This window comes from Giraffa tippelskirchi, chromosome 6 (genome assembly GCF_054371585.1).
Source record: "Giraffa tippelskirchi isolate mGirTip1 chromosome 6, T2T-mGirTip1v1.2.pri, whole genome shotgun sequence".
NCBI lineage: Eukaryota > Metazoa > Chordata > Mammalia > Artiodactyla > Giraffidae > Giraffa > Giraffa tippelskirchi.
In genome coordinates, this window is record NC_137280.1 from 20,036,398 (window position 1) to 20,055,123 (window position 18,726).

Consider the following 18,726-nt stretch of genomic DNA (forward strand, 5'->3'; position numbering starts at 1 on the left):
CCAGAGGGGATCTACTTGGAAAGAGTTCCACATAAAGAGTGTAAATCCAGATGTAGGTTATTGGTGGGAACTTTTGGTGATAAGCCGGGACAACATCTTTCTCTCTGCTCAGCATGACAGCTGGAGTGGTCCCCTGACTCTGCAGGGCTAGAGAGAGAGTTGACCACTGCTCACCTCTAGTGGGAGCTCTTCCTTGAACCTCCTGGGCAGAGGGAGGAAATACCAGCAGAGGAAGCTGAGGTTTCCTGAGTACTGGAATCAAGTCAGTCCTGGGCCAAATGCTTCACGTGCATTATTTTCCTTTGTCCTCCACAACACCTCTTTGAGGTAAGTACTATTTTCCCCTTTAACAGATGGGCTTTTTGAGGTAAAATGACCTGCTCAAGGTCACATAACAGTAAACGCTGGAGGTAAACCACTCATTTCGGAACCTGTAATTTACTCACTGGGCTTCCCTGATGGCTCAGCGGGTAAAGAATCTGCCTGCAGTGCAGGAGACACAGGAGACTCGGGTTCAATCCCTGGGTCAGGAAGATCCCCTGGAGAAGGAAATGGCAACCCACTCCAGTAATCTTGCCTGCAGAATCCCACAGACAGAGGAGCCTGGCCGGGTACAGTCTGGGGGTCGCAAAGAGTTGGACACGACTGAGCAACCAAGCACACACACAATTTACTCATTATGTGAGACCAAACTCTAATGCCAAGTTCAAATCCTGGCCACACTTGGGCTTCAGGTTACACAAATAGATGAGCATTGACTCCTACAATCACAAAATTCCTACATCCATCACTCTTCACACCTCTAGCACTTCTGACTGGGGGCTGCAAACTTCATTCAGACTGTTAGCTAAATATTAGGGGGTCATCCGTTTTTCCTCAGATAATTAATGTCATGAGCATTAAAAACAAAAAAGCTCCTTCCTCTAACAAGTTAACAAATTTGGGGGTCCGGGTCCAACACACCAACATTGACCTGCCTTGGGGGGAAACTTGTAGGACGTGCCACTGAGATAATCCAGGATAATCTCTCCATTTTAGTAAATCCTTCACTTTGCCACCTCTGCAAAGTCTCTTTTGCCCTAGAAAGCAACATTCCAGAGACTAGAAGGACATCCAGGTATCTCTGGGACCCATAATTTAGCCAATGAAAGTGCCTATCTTTGTCCCCCTTGAACAAAAAGATGCCACAGCTCAGAGGTTTCTTCTGCCCCTTTGCCAGCAACACTAATATGTACATCCAGAAACTCCTGTCCTTTGACCTCACTCACACTGTGCTATGGCTTCCAAGTTATTTTGAGCTTTCTTCAGCAATATAGTAATACTTAAGGAAATAAAGGAAGTGCCCCCTTGATTAGAAAGAATATGAGTGTGTGTTAGTTGCTCGATCATGTCTGACTCTTTGTGACCCCATGGATTGTAGCCCGCCAGGCTCCTCTGTCCATGGGATTCTCCAGGCAAGAACACTGGAGTGGGTTGCCATTTCCTTTTCCAGAGGATCTTCCTGACCCAGGGATCGAACCCAGGTCTCCCGCATTGCAGGATTCTTTACCGCCTGAGCCACCAGGAAAGAATATAATAAAGTAAAATTAAAAAGCTTGTACTTTGAAGCCAGACTGCTCTAGATTTGAGTTCTGGCTTTATCATCTGTCATCTGTGGATTCTTGGTTAACCCTCTTAACAGTTCTATGCCTCTTTTTTTTTTTTGAATAGTGGTAGCAACCCATAAGGGCTGTACACTTTAAATTAGGTAGTTCATGTAAAGTCTGTAGCATTGTGCTTGTCAGATATTATTTTTAACCAATGGTTTCATTTCTATTCTAGCATTTTCTTATTAATAGTTTCACTTTAAGAAAGGTTTATTGATTTATTTTTGATTGTGCTGGGTCTCCACTGCTGCCCTGGCTTTCTTTAGTTGCAGCGAGAGGGGGCTGCTGTTCCTTGTGATGCTCGGGCTTCACATTTTGGTGGCTTCTCTTGTAGAACAAGGGCTCTAGGGGTGCAGGCTTCAGTAACTGGGGTGTGAGCTCAGTCGTTGTGGCACATGGGCTTAGTTGCCCCTTGGCATGTGGGATCTTCGCAGACCAGGGGTCAAACTCATGTCCCCTGCATTTGGACGTGGATTCTTTACCACTGGACCACCAGAGAAGCCCCATAGTTTTGCTTTTTAAAATGTGAGATCCACAAGCTTATGAAATTATTATACTGATCTTCAGGAGAATTTCTTCCAGCTTTATGGAAATATAATTGACATATAACCATTGTGTAAGTTTAAGGGCTACACGGAATGATTTGATGTATGTACATAGTGTATGTGTATATGGTGAGAACATTTAAAATTAATTCTCTTAGCCACTTTCAAGTGCACAATACAGTATTGTTAACCATAGTCACTATTCTATAGTTAATGTACATTAAGTCCCCAGAACTTATTCATCTTGTAACTGGAAGTTTGTGCCTTTTGACAACCTTCACTCATTTACAGCCCTGCTCATGGCAACCACCCGTCTGTTTTCTGTTTCCTATGAACGATATCATGCAGTTTTTGTCTTTCACTGACCTGTTTCACTTAGCATAATAGCCTCACAGTGCATCCGTGGTGTTGCAAATAGCCCGATTTCCTTCTTTTTCATGTCTGAATACAATTCCATTTGTTGCGGCTTCCCTGGTGGCTCAGACAGTGAAGAATCTGCCTGCAACGTGGGAGACCTGGGTTCAATCCCTGGGTTGGGAAGATCCCCTGGAGAGGAGAATGGCAACCCACTCCAGTATTCTTGAGTATTCTTGCCTGGAGAATTTTATGGACAGAAGAGTTGGACATGACTAAATGACTTTAAAATTAAATTAAAAAAAATTCCATTTGTTGTCCTGTAACAAATAGGCTGCCAGATGTTTCTCTACCAAAGACAGGTTTATTTAGGATCAAAAAGGATTAGAATTTGAGTCTCCAACCATGGTGAACCACAGGCAAGTCTCACAGGGCAAGGGAAGGAGAAGGCTTTTATAGAGAAGAAAAGGAAGTGGGACTCAGTAAACCAAGAGTCCATGGCTTTTCATTGGCTAAGTTCTTGACAGGAAAGGAGAGGAGTCTTTACTGCCCTGGGTTCTGCTGTCACCGCAGGACGTGAGAGCTCCCTCTCTGGTTTCCCATTTCTATTTGATTGACGTTACTGCTTATTCATTTTTTATACATTGAGTACATATATGCCACACACACACACATATGAGGTCACAAAGAGTCATACTTAGTATATGAAACACACATACATACACATGGGGTCACAAAAAGTCAGACTTAGCGGCTGAACAACAACGACAAGTATATGCCAAATTGTTTTACCCATTCGTGTGTTGATGTCTTGACTTCTATATCTTGACTATTATAAACAATGCTGCAATGAACATGAGGGTGTAGAAATCACTATCTTTGAAATTTTCATTTTGAAAAAGTTTTTTAAGAAGCAAAAGGAAATAATTTTTAAAAGGCATTTGGACTTTGCTACATAGACCAAATAGGGTTTGAATATTGTACTTCATGTATTTAATTTCTTAACAAACATAAAGCATAGAGAATAAAATCCATCTTTTAAAGTGTACAGTGCTATGAATTCTGAGAGAGACATACAGTCATGTAACCATGCACCACAATCAAGATAGAAAATATTTCCATCACCCCAAAAAGTTTCCAGCTGCCTCTTTGCAGTCAGTCCTCTCTCACCAGCCTTGGCCCCTGGCAACAAGGACCTGCTTTCAGTCCTTTGTATTTTGTTGACTTGAGACTTGGATACAAAGTAAGCTGCAGGGTATCTTCAGGAAAATTCACCTTCTTTGGTTCTGAAACTTAGTATAAAACTCTTCCTATGCCCAGCTCTTGATGCTGTCAAGGTCTAAAGCTAAAGAGATTCAAGATGACCCTTACTAGCATTTACCTCCACTTTCCCAGGAGACCTGGGGGTCCTGGGCGTGACCTCAGTTGGGGCTGAAGCAGGGACAGTAGGTTCTGTTCTGGAGTCCTCAGGACACTGTCTCCAGTTATGTAGATGGACTGATGCCCTGAATGTTGAAGGAATCAGGGTTCAAGGAAGAGCATGAGATATAGAGAGACAGCAGTCAAGGTGCAGCTCCCTTTACCCGCACATGCCCCACCCAGGAGAAGGGGCGACAGAGGATGAGATGGGTGGATGGCATCACTGACTCAATGGACATGGGTTTGAGCCAACTCCAGGAGATGGTGAAGCACAGGGAAGCCTGGCGTGCTGCAGTCTATGGGCTCGCCGAGTCGGACACGACTGAGTGACCAAACAACAACAGCAGTCCCACCCAGGCCCACACCCTCTGAAACAGAACCTTTCTGCGTCTGTACTGTCTGTGCCATCTTGTTTCATACTTTATTTCTCTGATGTAACTGGAAGGGTAATTACGTTGTACGGTGAAATCTCCCTTCTGTATTAAAACTTTTATTCGTCTTACAGACACCTCAGGAGAAAATTTACTGTTTTGTTGTGAGAGATATTGAGCATCAGACAAGGCAAACACAGTGAAAATGTGGTTTAAGGTCAAGGATAATACCAACTACCCATCTGTTGCATAACTGTGTACCTAAGGGCACTAATCTGTGAGTTTCTGGAAAATGAAAACTGTGTGGTATTTATCTTTGTATTCCAAGACCTATCACAGACCACAGCGGTGCATAAGGAGTTCACTAACTTAATTTTCACCTTGTCAACATCACATGCAAGACTCTATGGAGGGACTTTTTAGCATTTGGTTTGTATCAATAAGAATTCAAAGTACATCTGAGTGTTATGAAAACAAGTATTCAACTATCTGTTGCAAAATAAATAACTGTAATGCTGAAATAAACCACTAAGATGGTTTCTTGTAAAGACCAAAGATTTCTTTGGTCTGCTCAGCAATTTGCTATAAATAAACAGTAAGCCACTCCTTTCTAGGTGACTCAGACAAGAAAGAATACACCTGCAATGTGGGAGATACGTGTTCAATCCCTGGGTTGGGAAGATCTCCTGGAGAAGGGAATGGCAACCCATTCCAGTATTCCTGCCTGGAGAACTCATGGACAGAGGAGCCTGACAGGCTACAGTCCATGGGGTCACAAAGAGTCAGACACAACTATGTGCCTAACACATTCACTTCTTTCAAGCCATTCCTGGTGACCTTTTATCTCTGTGATAGACAGCTATTATCCTTTCTTTAAAGTTGGAAAGGCAAACAGCTTGTTACTTTGTTCTCTTGAATATGACTAATGCATCCTTGGTGGACATCTGTAATGTACAATTTCATATTACAAAATTATGACTTGCTAGGGTTATCAAATACAGTCTTCAAATTAAACCAAGTTTTCACATTATGATTTAAAGAGCATATAGCTTGACCATGATTACTGAGTGTACAGTACTCTCTCCATAAATATTTATGGACTATTTAATACACTGGGCACTGGGCTAAGCAAGGCCCTTGTATACGACATCTCATCTCTACAGAACTCCATGAGGTAGGAAATATTACTGCTGTTTTACAGATGTAAAAACTATGGCTTGGAGAGATTCATTGCCAAAGTAACATAGTTAGTTACTCAGATCTCAAAGCCAATGGTGCCTCCTACCACTTCATTATACTGCTAAGTAGATGAAGATGATACATTCTGTCTTTAATTTAATAAAACTACTTTTCTGAAAAATAAGGAAGATTATTTGTAGAGTAATAGCTTGTGAGTGCTAAGTTGCTTCAGGTAAGTCCGACTCTTTGCGATCCTATGGATGTAGCCCGCTAGGCTCTTCTGTCCATGGGATTCTCCTGGCAAGAATACTGGAGTGGGTTGCCATGCCCTCCTCCAGGGGATCTTCCTGACCTAGGGATCAAATGATACCTGGGTCAGGAAGATTCCCTAGAGAAGGAAATGGTAACCCACTCCGGTATTCTTGCCTAGAGCATTCCATGGACAGAGGTGCCTGGCAAGCTACAGTTCATGGGTTCACAAAGAGTTCGACACAACTGAGTGACTAACACTTTCCTTTCAGAGCTTGGAAAACTAAATCTAAAAGCCAAATTAGATAAGAGATTTCTACGTTCCTTGAAATCAGAACTCAGTTTATGAGTTAAATATAAATATTCAAGTAAAATTTGATACTGTAGTGAAATGGAGAAAAGTTTTTGAAAATTGCTTAATATGTTACCATAATTTTTGAATAGAAATAGCTTCTCTGTATTTCTTTTATTTATACTTGCTCAACACATGTTCTACGTCCATAGCATGCAACCATATATTTCTTGGTCTGGGTTCTATGGAAGTTCATAATTTTGGCCTTTTCTTACAATAAAATAAAGAGGTCTATGCTAAAATTTCACTCTTTTGTTTAGTGAATCTACTTTTCATTGAGATACAGCCGTGTAATCAAGAAAAACAGGACATATTTATTACTATAAGAAATATGCTCTTAAAACTCTACTAATATACAAAGTGCATGACACCCAGTGGAGGGGAGTTTGGGAAAAAAGATCATTTTAATTTGGATAATGAGTCTGTAATAATGACAACTAAAATTTATTTCAACCTCTTATTTCTTTCATTTAATCCTTAAATATGTATGTTATCCCACTTTCCAGATGACACAGTAAGATTTAGTGAGATCAAGTGATTCATTCAGTTCTAAAACACCTAAAGTAGCAGAGCCAGGATTCAAACTGTGATGTGTCTGACTCCAAAGCCCATGCTTTCCCATTACACTCTATTATTTTTCCTTAGTAAAGCTTACATGTTCCTTTCTGGGAGGATATTAAGCTTCTTTGGGTTTTAGCTTCTCTTGAGCACACGGGAATATTCCTTCCAAGGCACATATGCAGGTTAGGAAGCAACAGTTAGAACTGAACATGGAACAATGGACTGGTTCAAAATTGGGAAAGGAGTACATCAAGGCTGTATATTGTCACCCTGTTTATTTAACTTATATGCAGAGTACATCATGAGAAACGCTGGGCTAGATGAAACACAAGCTGGAATAAAGATTGCTGGGAGAAATATCAATAACCTCAGATATGCAGATGACACCACCCTAATGCCAGAAAGCAAAGAGGAACTAAAGAGCCTCTTGATGAAGGTGAAAGAGAAGAGTGAAGAAGCTGGCTTGAAACTCAACATTCAAAAACTAAGATCATGGTATCTGGTCCTATCACTTCATGGCAAATAGATGGAGAAAAATTGGAAGCAGCAACAGACTCTTTTCTTGTACTCCAAGATCACTGCAGCCATGAAATTAAAAGACACTTGCTTCTTGGAAGAAAAGCAATGACAAACCTAGACAGCGTATTAAAAAGCAGAAACATAACTTTGCCAACAAAGGTCCTTATAGTCAAAACTGTGGTTTTTCTAGTAGTCATGTACAGATGTGAGAGTTGGACCACAAAGAAGGCTGAGTGCCAAAGAACTGATGCTTTCGAATTGTGGTGTTGAAGACTCTTGAGATTCCCTTGGACAGCAAGCAGATCAAACCAGACAATCCTAAAGGAAATCAACCCAGAATATTCACTGGAAGGATTGATGCTGAAGCTGAAGCTCCAATACTTGGCCCACCTGATGTAAAGAGCCAACTCACTGGAAAAGACCCTGATGCTGGGAAAGATTGAAGGCAAAAGGAGAAGGGGGTGGCAGAAGATGAGGTGTTAGATATCATGAGCAACTCAGTGGACATGAATCTGAGCAAACTCTAGGAGACAGTGAAGAACAGGGAAGCCTGGTGTGCTGTAATCCATGGAGTCGCAAAGAGTCAGGCACGACTTTGTGACTGAACGACAACAAACCATGCGTGCCCTAATTAGGGCAACTTAGTCTTGTCATGTTCTAGCACTGGTTTCCAAAATTTATAAATTCTCATACCACTTTTTTCAAACAAAACCTTATAGGAAAGTCCAAGAGACAAATAGTTGGTGCTGAAAGACAGCAGGGTGAGCAGTGCATTGATAACATGATCGTGTAGCCTCCTTTATTGTTTATGGAGCACTTACACTGCATTTCACAGTCATTATTCTAACTAGCTTTTACATATATTGTCTCATTTAATCCTGTCAACTACTGTTGTTATTTCCCACTTAAGAACCTGCAGAGGAGTTACGCATGTCATACTCCGTGGATGAGTGAGACTCTTAACTACACTTGCTTCACGGAACTAGAAGTCAAAGGAGTTAGGCCAAGGCTGGTGCAGTTGCTCAGAGACAAGAGGTCTGTTTTATTCTTTCCCCAAACCCTCAAAAGGAGGCTTCTCTCCTCTGGATGTTGAGTACACACATACTTGCTCCAGTGAGGGGATTGAAAGTGAAGTGAAAGATGCTCAGTCATGTCTGATTCTCTGAGACCCCCATGGACTGTAGCCTGCCAGGCTCTTCTGTCCATGGGATTCTCCAGGCAAGAATACTGAAGTGGGTTGCCATGCCCTCCTCCAGGGAGGAGGGACTCAGGGATCAAACCTGGGTCTCCTGCATGGCAGATTCTCTACCATCTGAGCCATCAGGGAAGCCACTAATGATGCTTCCACAGGGAACTAAGTGATCTAAAAATTACTGCTGTTCTAGGAGACCCGTGAAGACCCTTCTCCAGATTCAGTCACTATGGCCATTTCCTCGGATCCCAGGCTCAGCAAGGTCCTGTCTCTTGGGTCTTGGAACTCCCCTGAACTCATTACAAATGGGCTGCTACTGTTTCTTTCCCCCTTGCTCCCATTCTGACGTTTACTCTGGGTTGCTGGTTCATGTCCACGATGATCCCAGGGGAAGTGGTTGCCCTCAGAAGCACCCAGGAAGCACATCTTCATGATCTTCAGAGACCATGAATATTTCTGGACTTTTCACATACAAGATCTCATCTAATTCAAACTTCAGAGATGTTTTCTGCTTAACATTGAGTGACAGTAATAGCAAAGATGCCGTCCTTACGATCAGCCAGGCACTGCTTCAAGAGCTTTACATACAGTAATCTTCCAAGAGGCCCGTCATCCCCATTGATAGATGAAGATCTGAAGTGCAGAGTGATTAGGGACTTACTGAAGACTGCATGATAGGAAGGAGTAGGACAGGCAATGTGGCTCTGTTTTTATCCACGACATTGCCTCTAAAAATTTAAAAATATTTTAGAGTCTTGCGAGTCCATGGACTGTAGCCTGCCAGGCTCCTCTCTCTATGGAATTTTCCAGGCACGAATACTGGAGTGGGTTGCCATTGCTTTCTCCAGGGGATCTTCCCGACCCAGGGATTGAACCCGGGTCTCCTACATTGCAGGTAGAATCTTTACCGAGTGAGCTATGAAGGAAGCCCATAGGTTACAATAACAAATATAAACTTAGTTGAAAAATTTTAATAACCTTAACATTCATACTGCCTAAATATGCTTATCTAAATTTGCATCAATGCTCTGATTTCTCATCCAAATACACTAAGGCTAATTGTCACACTGTTGTATTTCTAATAAACCAAGATATGCACGATTAATGTACTTGACATATGATAGAGGAGCTGAGTTAATGTGATAGTCTTTTAGCAAATGAGTTTCTTTTTTTTAAAAAATTATTTTTTCTTGGCTGCCCTGGGTGTTCCTTGCTGCACATGGGCTTTCTCTAGTAGCAGTGAGCGGAGGCTACTCTGGGTTTTGGAGTGTGGGCTTCTCACTGCAGTGGCTTGTTTTGGAGCACCAGCTTTAGGGAGCACTGGATTCAGTAGTGGTGGTGTGTGGGCTCAGTAGTTGTGGCGAGCAGACTTGAGTTGCCCTGCAGTATGTGGGATCTTCCTGGACCAGGGATCAGACGCGTGTCCCTGGCACTGGCAGGCTCCCAACCACTGGACCACCAGGGAAGTTCACAAGCGACCCTCTTACTAGGACTACAGCACTGTCTTTCTGCTTAAGATATTAATTCTGGCAACTTGGTGTTTCTTACATATCAAGTACTCTCCTGAGATGGATTATAGATGTCACAAATTCTTTGCTATGTCAACTATAGAGTGGAGTCTGTTTGTTTCTGTGGAATCTGGGGTGGCTTTAGTGGTTTGTTGGACCAACAGAATACGGTAGAAGTGATATTTTGGCCCTTCTGAGACTAGGTCCTAAGAAGCTTATGCAGAGATGTCCATCAGTTTTTAAACAGGGACCCACTTGAGTAAAATGGGTCAAGTTGTGGTCCTTTTCTCCCTGGAATTCAGGAGGAAGGGTGAGGGAATGGCCAAGCAACTTGAGTGGTGAGCAGCAGGCAGGTCACCGCAGTATCGCTGGGTCTGTGGTAGAGACTCAGTGAACACCTAGTGAATTCATTCTGCTCTTTTCCCCTTTATTCTAAACGTCATATGCATTTATTTCCAGCTTAACAGTGGATGACAGTGGTAAGCAGTAGTAGCAGCTGAAACCCCAACATCTTGCTGGAAGACTCCCCTCATTACGTGCTTATGTTCTTGGTCCTAGTGAGTGACATGAGCTGAGGCAGGGCTGCGACCTCTGAGCCCGTGTGACACAGCCCTGTGGTTGCCCCTCTTCCTTGATACCAACAGTAGAGCTCTGACGGACAGACTGATAAGACAGAATACAGGGGAGAAGATCTAAATGGTACATGATAAACTGAGTAATATCTAATAAAATCTACATTCTGTAAACAGGGAATATACTTCAAAAAAATGATCCTGGATATTAAAAATTAAGAAAAGACAATAAACTACCCACAGTAAATATAATACACATAACATTTGCTGATTCTGGTGCCAAAAAAAAAAAAGAATTAATAAAGCAATCAGACAACAATACCAATACCCACACCGAATCTGCTATTATTTGGTAAAATAAAAAACAATCCATAGCAAAAAAAGGAAAAAGCCTTCTTTTATACAACTTGTGGGTTAAGGAGGAAATAAAAACAAACTTCAGAACACCTGGAATATAAAAGTAATGACAACACTAATACACCTAGGTATTTTGGCCTATTTAAGCAGCACTCAGAATTAAGTTATAACCAACCTAGACAGCATATTAAAAAGCAGAGACATTACTTTGTCAACAAAGGTCTGTCTAGTCAAGGCTATGGTTTTTCCAGTAGTCATGTATGGGTGTGAGAGTTGGACTATAAAGACAACTGAGCACAAAAGAATTGATGCTTTTGAACTGTGGAGTTGGAGAAGACTCTTGAGAGTCCCTTGGACTGCAAGGAAATCCAACCAGTCCATCCTAAAGGAGATCAGTCCTGGGTGTTCACTGGAAGGACTGATGTTGAAGCTGAAACTCCAATATTTGGCCACCTCATGCGAAGAGCTGACTCATTTGAAAAGACCCTGATGCTGGGAAAGATTGAGGGCAGGAGGAGAAGGGGACGACAGAGGATGAGATGGTTGGATGGCATCACTAACTCAATGGACATGAGTTTGGGTAACCTCTGGGAGTTAGTGATGGACAGGGAGGCCTGGCGTGCTGCAGTCCATGGGGTCGCAAAGAGTCGGATATGACTGAGTGACTGAACTGAACAACAGAATTAAATCTCATATTAATAATTAAGAAACAATAAAAATGATTAAATTGAATGCTAACAAGGAGTTAAGAAAAGAGCAACAAAATAAACTAAGGAAAGGAAAAAGTAGGACATTTAAAGGAAATAAATTAATTGGAAAACAGAAAAATAATAAAAGAGACACTCAAAGCATACCACTTGGGGTACACAAGCAAACAAAAACAGCAAATTAGGTCAACTACTAGCTATCTTAATTAAGAAAATAAGGGAGCAAGCATAATACATACTAAGGGGAAAGAGACATACACACAAAAGAGGAAGGGGTAACTCTGCTCACCACTGGGAAATTAACTTGAAAACCTGGACAGTATGGATGGTTGATGGTCCTAGCTAAGACATAGAAACTACACACATGTTATCATAAATACCAAAAGAGCTGTTAAAGAGCTATTTGTCAAACACTGACCAGCATCAGATAATTTCACTGAAATCTTAAGGAAAATTCCAATGCTACGCAAACTGTTCCAGAACTCAGGAGAAAGAAAAATATTTCCAATTTACCAGCATAAGATCAATCACAAAGCTTCTTAAAGGTAGTGCACAAGGGTGCATGCACACACACACATATGATTAATTACACTGATGAATACAGATGCAAATCTACTAAATAAAATATGAAATAATCTGGAAATACATTGAAAGAATAATACATATGGTCAAGTAGAGTTTATTTCAGGAATTTAAGGATGGTACAAAATATATTAATAAAATCCATATTAAAAGGTCAAAGGAGAAAATCGTATGATCATCTCCATGGAAAATGAAAAGGCATGTGATAAAATTCAACACGCAATCTTGACTAATTTTTTTTAAAAACAGGGGTCAACAGATCCTCAATATGATTAATTAAATGTGTATATCTCAACCCACTTCATTATAGCCAATCTATTTTAACATTATTCTAGAAATACTAGACAATGCAAGCAAGACATAAAAAGAGGTATGCAAACTGGAAGACATGACTGTAAAACTGGAAAACACAAAAATACTCAGTGAAGTACTATCAGAAACCATAAGAAAATCAGAGTCTGGTAGCTGAGTAGAAAACATTTTACCTTTTGTATATACTAAAATAAGACTAAATTATAAATGGAAAGGACTTAATAATGGTAACAAAAATAATAAAATTTCTTGAACTGTTGAAGAACATTACAAGATCTCAGTAAGTAAAACGTGAAGCATCTTCAAAGGAAACAACAAAAAGACTTGAACAAATGGGAGCCATTTTTGGATGGTTTAGACAAAATTTTTAACATGATAATGATGTCAAATTTCCCCAAGCTGATCTATAAAACTGTCAAAAAAAAAAAAAAAGTTCTATGGGTTTGTTTGGTGGAACACAAGGGTTGATTCTAAAGTTCAACTGGAAAAATAAGCAAGAATATTTGAACACTTAAAAATCACAGTTATTAAAACAGTGGAAGATTGGTACAAAAAAAGAAAGGCAGGTCAACTGAAGAGAATGGAATGGGAGTCTAGAAACATATCTACACAATATGAAAATCTGTATGATAAAAGGGTCATTTCCAAAAGTGAGGAAAGGATAGATTTAATAAACAGTCTTGCAGTAACTAGGTAGTTACCTAGGAAAAAAAAAGTGGAGTCTTAAATTCAGGACAGATAAAATGTTTAAATGTGAAAAGTCAAAAAACAGAAATATCCAACTTTACTTTTAACATTCAAACAGTAGTAGATCCACCTTGCCTTTGAAAAGAAGTGAAAAAAATAATGCATACTATGTTACAATTTGTATTATATCATATAGCATTTATACACATGGATACATTTATGTATGTATATGGTATTTCTGGGGGTATACAAGAATGTAGTGTTGGTACCTTTTTCTTTTAAAGGGAACTAAAAGATGAGTGTCAGGAGTAGGAGAGAGACTTGATTTTTTTAATGTTTAAACCAAGAAGATGTATTAGTTAATTAAACAAAGAAATTAAAAACACATGCCAGAAAACAAAAACCAAAAACCTATACATAATAGTATATAATTAATAGGACTCAAACAGGTTAATTTGGTAAACCAAATTCTGACAGTAAAATATTGCATAGGAGTTTAAAATGTCTGAAAATAATATAAAAAGAAAACTGCTAGAGTTGCTGAATCTTCTAAGATACATCAACTTTTTCAAAGGCAAAATAATATTCAGATCCTTAGGGATTTTTACCTTTGAAAACTGGTATAAGCTACTACTTTATGATAAGGGAGTTAAGAAAGACTATCTCCCTTTAATTTTTCTTCTAGACATACTGCATATTTCATGGCCTGAATTTGTATATACACCAAATGAACAAAAATAAAGAGCAACTTCGAGTTAAAAAGTACCTCAAGGCAATACAAAAAAAGTAATTTTAATTTTTGATACATATTAAAACATTTCAGTCAGTTCTTCCTGACAGCATAACATGACAAATACACAAGACCTCAAACATGCTTTAAAATGACATTCAGCAAAGTATTTAAAATTTAATAAATAGCAATAATCACACACAAATACGTTTTTCATACTCAATCATTAAGCTACTAAAACAGACAGCTAAAGAATAAATAAATGGGAATCGACAATAAAAAAATATGTGGAGTTTTGCAATTCACTTTACTTTAAAAAGGGAGGTGATCTGAATGACTTATTAATTTGCTTTTCATGTAGCATGATCCTCCCCTCATGAATAAAATATATTGAAAAAAATCACTTTCTTACAAGAATGCAGTCTTTAAATACAACAAATAAATATGAAACCAGCAAAGCAATCTCAAGTTGTAATAAAAATGCCCCCTCATCCCTCCAAAAAGCTATGGAAATACAGTCATCATGATAGCAAATAATAGTATTTAAAGTGATAGTGCTTCTGCACTAAACTCATCTGAGACCTTAATATGATTTTAGTGCAAATCCCTAGGGTCCAATACAAGCATAACCCTGTATCAGGGAAAGACATTACCAGTTGGAACTTGTCTTGTACAGTTTTTGTACACATAAAGTTCAAGATTTAATGCATAGTAGAATATCTTCATCTGCTTAATTTTGTCCTTAAATAGAGATGAAAAAGAAATGACTTGGGATTTTTACCATTTGGTTTGTACCATATTAGAGTATTAAAGTCAACATTAGAAAACCTATAAAAGAGTTTTGTTTTTTGCCATTAATTTATCTAACTATCTAAATTTCACATCATTGCATGTTAAACATAAGAGAAAAAATTTTAGACAAAGTTTCTTTTCCCTTTGACAAGCTCATGTTATGATGAAATCCAATAATGCTTAGACAAATGTTATATAAATAAAAATAGATGACTATAAGGAATTTTCACTTTTTATATTAACAACCTTAACATCTAGTATATTAACTTACAAGATGTGTTGGCAAAAGCATAAAGGGTTTAATTAAAAGAAGGTATTATTCTGAACAAAGAAATATTTTAACATAGGATAGATAAACTGACAGTCAAATGAGTTTCAGCAGCCACATCTCTATTGCTAACCACAGTACCGGAATGAAAACAATTAGAAACAAATGGAAAAACATTACTGAACAATCTGAATACATAATGCATTTTTAGCTGCTAAAATAGTAAACTCTAAAGTTCATAGAGTTACAGTTGTTTAATTTAACCATGCAGGCTAACATATGATAATAAGAAATCGCCCTGCATCTTTTTTCTTTTTAAATGAAAACTAGTTTAATTGTAAAATTACAAAACAATGAATGGATATTGCTCCAACTTGTATCCAAGCTCCCTGATGGGATCCGTACCTAACAAAGTAACAAAGCTTCATCATCACTCGTTTCATTTTTCAGCGTTGCTTCTAGGCAAGAGTCTGGGATCTGGGCAGTGTGGACGGTACCACAGCGCTCACACGGGCCGTCACGACTACTGGGCCTCACTCCAGGGTTTGCTGCACTATGTGGCTGTCTGAGCCCCTGCCCATGATCAGCGGCAAGATCAAGAAGTGGTCTGGAGCAGTCATTCACACCAAAGTCTGAAGCTCCTTCAGAAACTGGAATTAGCATTTCGACGTCATCATCTTCTTCTCTTCCATTTACCCCATTATCAAGTTGTCTCAAAGGGCTCTGGTTCTGACTCACGGAGCTTGATCGCCCTAGTGTAAAACGTACCCAACGTAGCCCCTGAGTCATTCGACTTAGCGCACTTGTGAGCTGGTGCCGTGCTGGACTCACACTGGGGGGTTCCACGCTGGTCACATCCTGTCCGGTCTCTGTGTGACCCCCTCGGGTGCTCTGAGTGGAGGAACTTCCACTTGCTCCCACCGTTGCTTCTACAGCTGTCGTGGGAGGGACTTTTTGGGGCAAAGGAGCCGCGACCCCGCCTGATGCTCCTGCTGTATCTCTTCTCTCATTTTCTGTGTCTGTGTCGTCAGACTCCACGGAAAACAGACTTCTGTGAGTGTGATTTCTTTCAGGTTCTCTGCTGGTACTCTGGCTAGGGACAACCTCATCTCCATCTGCTGAGACCAGAGCCAACGACCCTGAATGGCGTGACCTTGCAAAATTAAAAATACGATTCCAGATGTTGCTGGATCTGCCTGCCATAGGAAGCCTGATGGAAGTAAATCCAAGCTGAGACCGTACAGCTAGCCTCAGGTTTTCCAAAACAGACGCCTGCAAAAAAAAAAAAGATCTTAAGACAGCTGAAAACAAGGTATTAAAACTGTGTTGTGGATAAAAATTCTATTAGTCATTGTTACGGTCTATGACCCACTCCAGTATTCTTGCCTGGAGAATCACAGGGATGGCGGACCCTGGTGGGCTGCCGTCTATGGGGTCGCACAGAGTCGGACACGACTGAAGCGACTTAGCAGCAGCAGCAGGGTCTATGAAAGATAAATTAAACTCTCTTATTGATACAGGTTCATCCAGCTCCAGAAACTAACCTATAACTGGAACCACTGTTCACTGTGTTTAAGATTTTCTTGATACTTTATAAATGAACTTTAAAATGATACTTAATGTCAATCACAACAGCAATTTTAAAACTTCACACAGTAATCCAATCCCAGAAATGTATCAAAGATGAAAATGAAATTATTTGATACTTCTTTAGCTAGGAGCACAGAATGATCTCTACCATAATTCTGTAAATGACTTACAGGAGTGTGAAAACCAGGCTGTTTATCTGTTTGTTTAGAACAGAACAAATAAAACTTGATTTACAAGGTTAAAACCAAGGATTTGTTGAATGAGTAGATACTGAGAATTTATTTATATTACCATAAACAGAGGAATTATTATATTTGTAATGCAGCACAGAAAACAAAAAGTCAAAGAAAATAATTGTTTATAGCACTATTCAGTGGTATCTGAGACATTTGGGTTTCTTCTCAATCTTAAAGATTTAAGTCTTACTGTCATGTTAAACATAAATTATAACCTTATTCTTTGAAAACTGATGATTTTTAACTAGTGCATTTGGGAGGTGACCATATTGCTCTACTGAAAGAAAAACCTACTGTTTTTTTGGTAGATGAATGACTATCAGAATTATTAAAAAAACAAAAACAAAAACCCAACAAGCTACTGTTATAAAAACAGTCTTTAAGCTCCATCTAGTGGTTATAAAAAGGAGTTATCAAACTTGGAACAAACACAGCTTTCATCAATCTGGCATTTAGTATTTAAAACACAGTATTTCCAAGAAACAACGGTAAGCTGATATACTCCCTTTCAAATGAAGATACAGCTTCTGTCTGCCAAAATGAATGACTCTTGCCCCTCCTCCTCACAGAAGAAAAGAAGGGACGAGAATACAAAAATGTGATAGTATGTTCTCCATCTCTCTCTGTGACTGGTACTGCATTTATCTGTGATTTCCATATAGACTCTTTGAACATAATCCCTGAAATATGGAAGCTACTATCACAGGAATATCTCACAGTCTTGCCTTAATAAAGAACAGATTGTCATTAAGAAATCTGAATATCAGCACATATAAATTTAGTATGCCAGTTAAAGATTTTTCACCAATTAAGAATATAAACTAAAAGTGGTTCACATCCCTATGAACTCCACAGATTTGGTTCTCCTCATCTGGCATTCAAGTTCTAAGGCTTTGTGTGAGCACTGCCATTAAATCCAGCAAGGAATACAGGCTCTTCAGCTATGCTCCCCTCTTAGGCAGTCGCCATCCGCAACGCCTTCAGCACCCTTCAAAGCCGACTTTAACAGTACAGTCTGCCACACAGTGAGATGAAGTTCTCTATTCGTTTCAAAGTCTGTTTAATTAAATGACTGCCAATTCGATTCTACAAGGGGATCTCATGATTGTTTTAGGAATAATTTCATATACTTCTTCAGTTTATGAAGCAGAAGAAAGCAAGCATGCCTCAGAAAGGATCGCTATTTTGAATGAGATGGTAATTCAGAAAATAATTATTTTCAAAAACTAATATAGAAATTTGATAATTTATTAACAAAAGTTTCAAACCGGAGAGTTTAATCTTATTAACTGAATAAAATCTAGTTTATAAACATGTTTTATTTTAAAACTTTGTTGAATCAAAATTCTCTCAGGATAAATTACGACCCAAGAGGAAAGCGGTTATGGGGAGTTAACAAAACTTTACCCCAAGTGAAATCTGACCTTCGCCCTTTACTTCTGGGAAGAGATCTCAATCCCTGGAACGTCGTCTCTGATGGAAGTAAGTATCCTTGTGTGGAGCCTTGGGCCAGCCAGAGAGGAATAGTGTGTTTTAGGTGGAGGCTCTGAGCCACAAGAATGTGATGCACAGTGAGGGCTCTCAATCAGCAGAATCAGTCAATCTCTGAAGGGCTAGAAACCGGGATCAGTCATGTGTGCAACGAATTGTGCCTATGTGATGGAGCTCCAATAAAAACCCTGGACACCAAGTTTGGGTGAGATTCCCTAGATGGCAATGTTTCATGCATATGGTCATTCACTGGTGTTGAGAGAGTTACACTGTCCTGACATTATGGGGAAAAGACCATTGGAAGGGTTGTGTTTGATGTTCTCCTGAACCCTGTTCTATACGTCTCTTACTTTGGCTGATTTAATCTGGGTGCTTTCCCAGCAATAAAAGTTACAACATGGTATATAGCAGCTTTCAATGAGCTCTGAGGCTTTCTAGTGAATTATCAAACTGAAGGATGGTTTTGGGAGCCCCTGAACTTACAATTGTTATTAGAAGTGAGGGCTA

General features: G+C 39.5%; 1 protein-coding gene across 2 annotated transcripts in view; it reads right to left on the reverse strand.

Annotated features, from left to right (window-relative positions):
- Positions 1-13,888: 13,888 nt before the first annotated feature.
- LRP12 (LDL receptor related protein 12) overlaps positions 13,889-18,726 on the reverse strand; it is an 86,139-nt gene continuing 81,301 nt past the window's right edge. For both annotated transcript variants that reach the window (XM_081502270.1, XM_081502269.1), the window contains one exon: positions 13,889-16,174. In XM_081502270.1, coding sequence (XP_081358396.1) covers positions 15,308-16,174 — 867 coding nt within the window. In that variant the 3' untranslated portion in view covers positions 13,889-15,307. The remainder of the gene's footprint in view (positions 16,175-18,726) is intronic.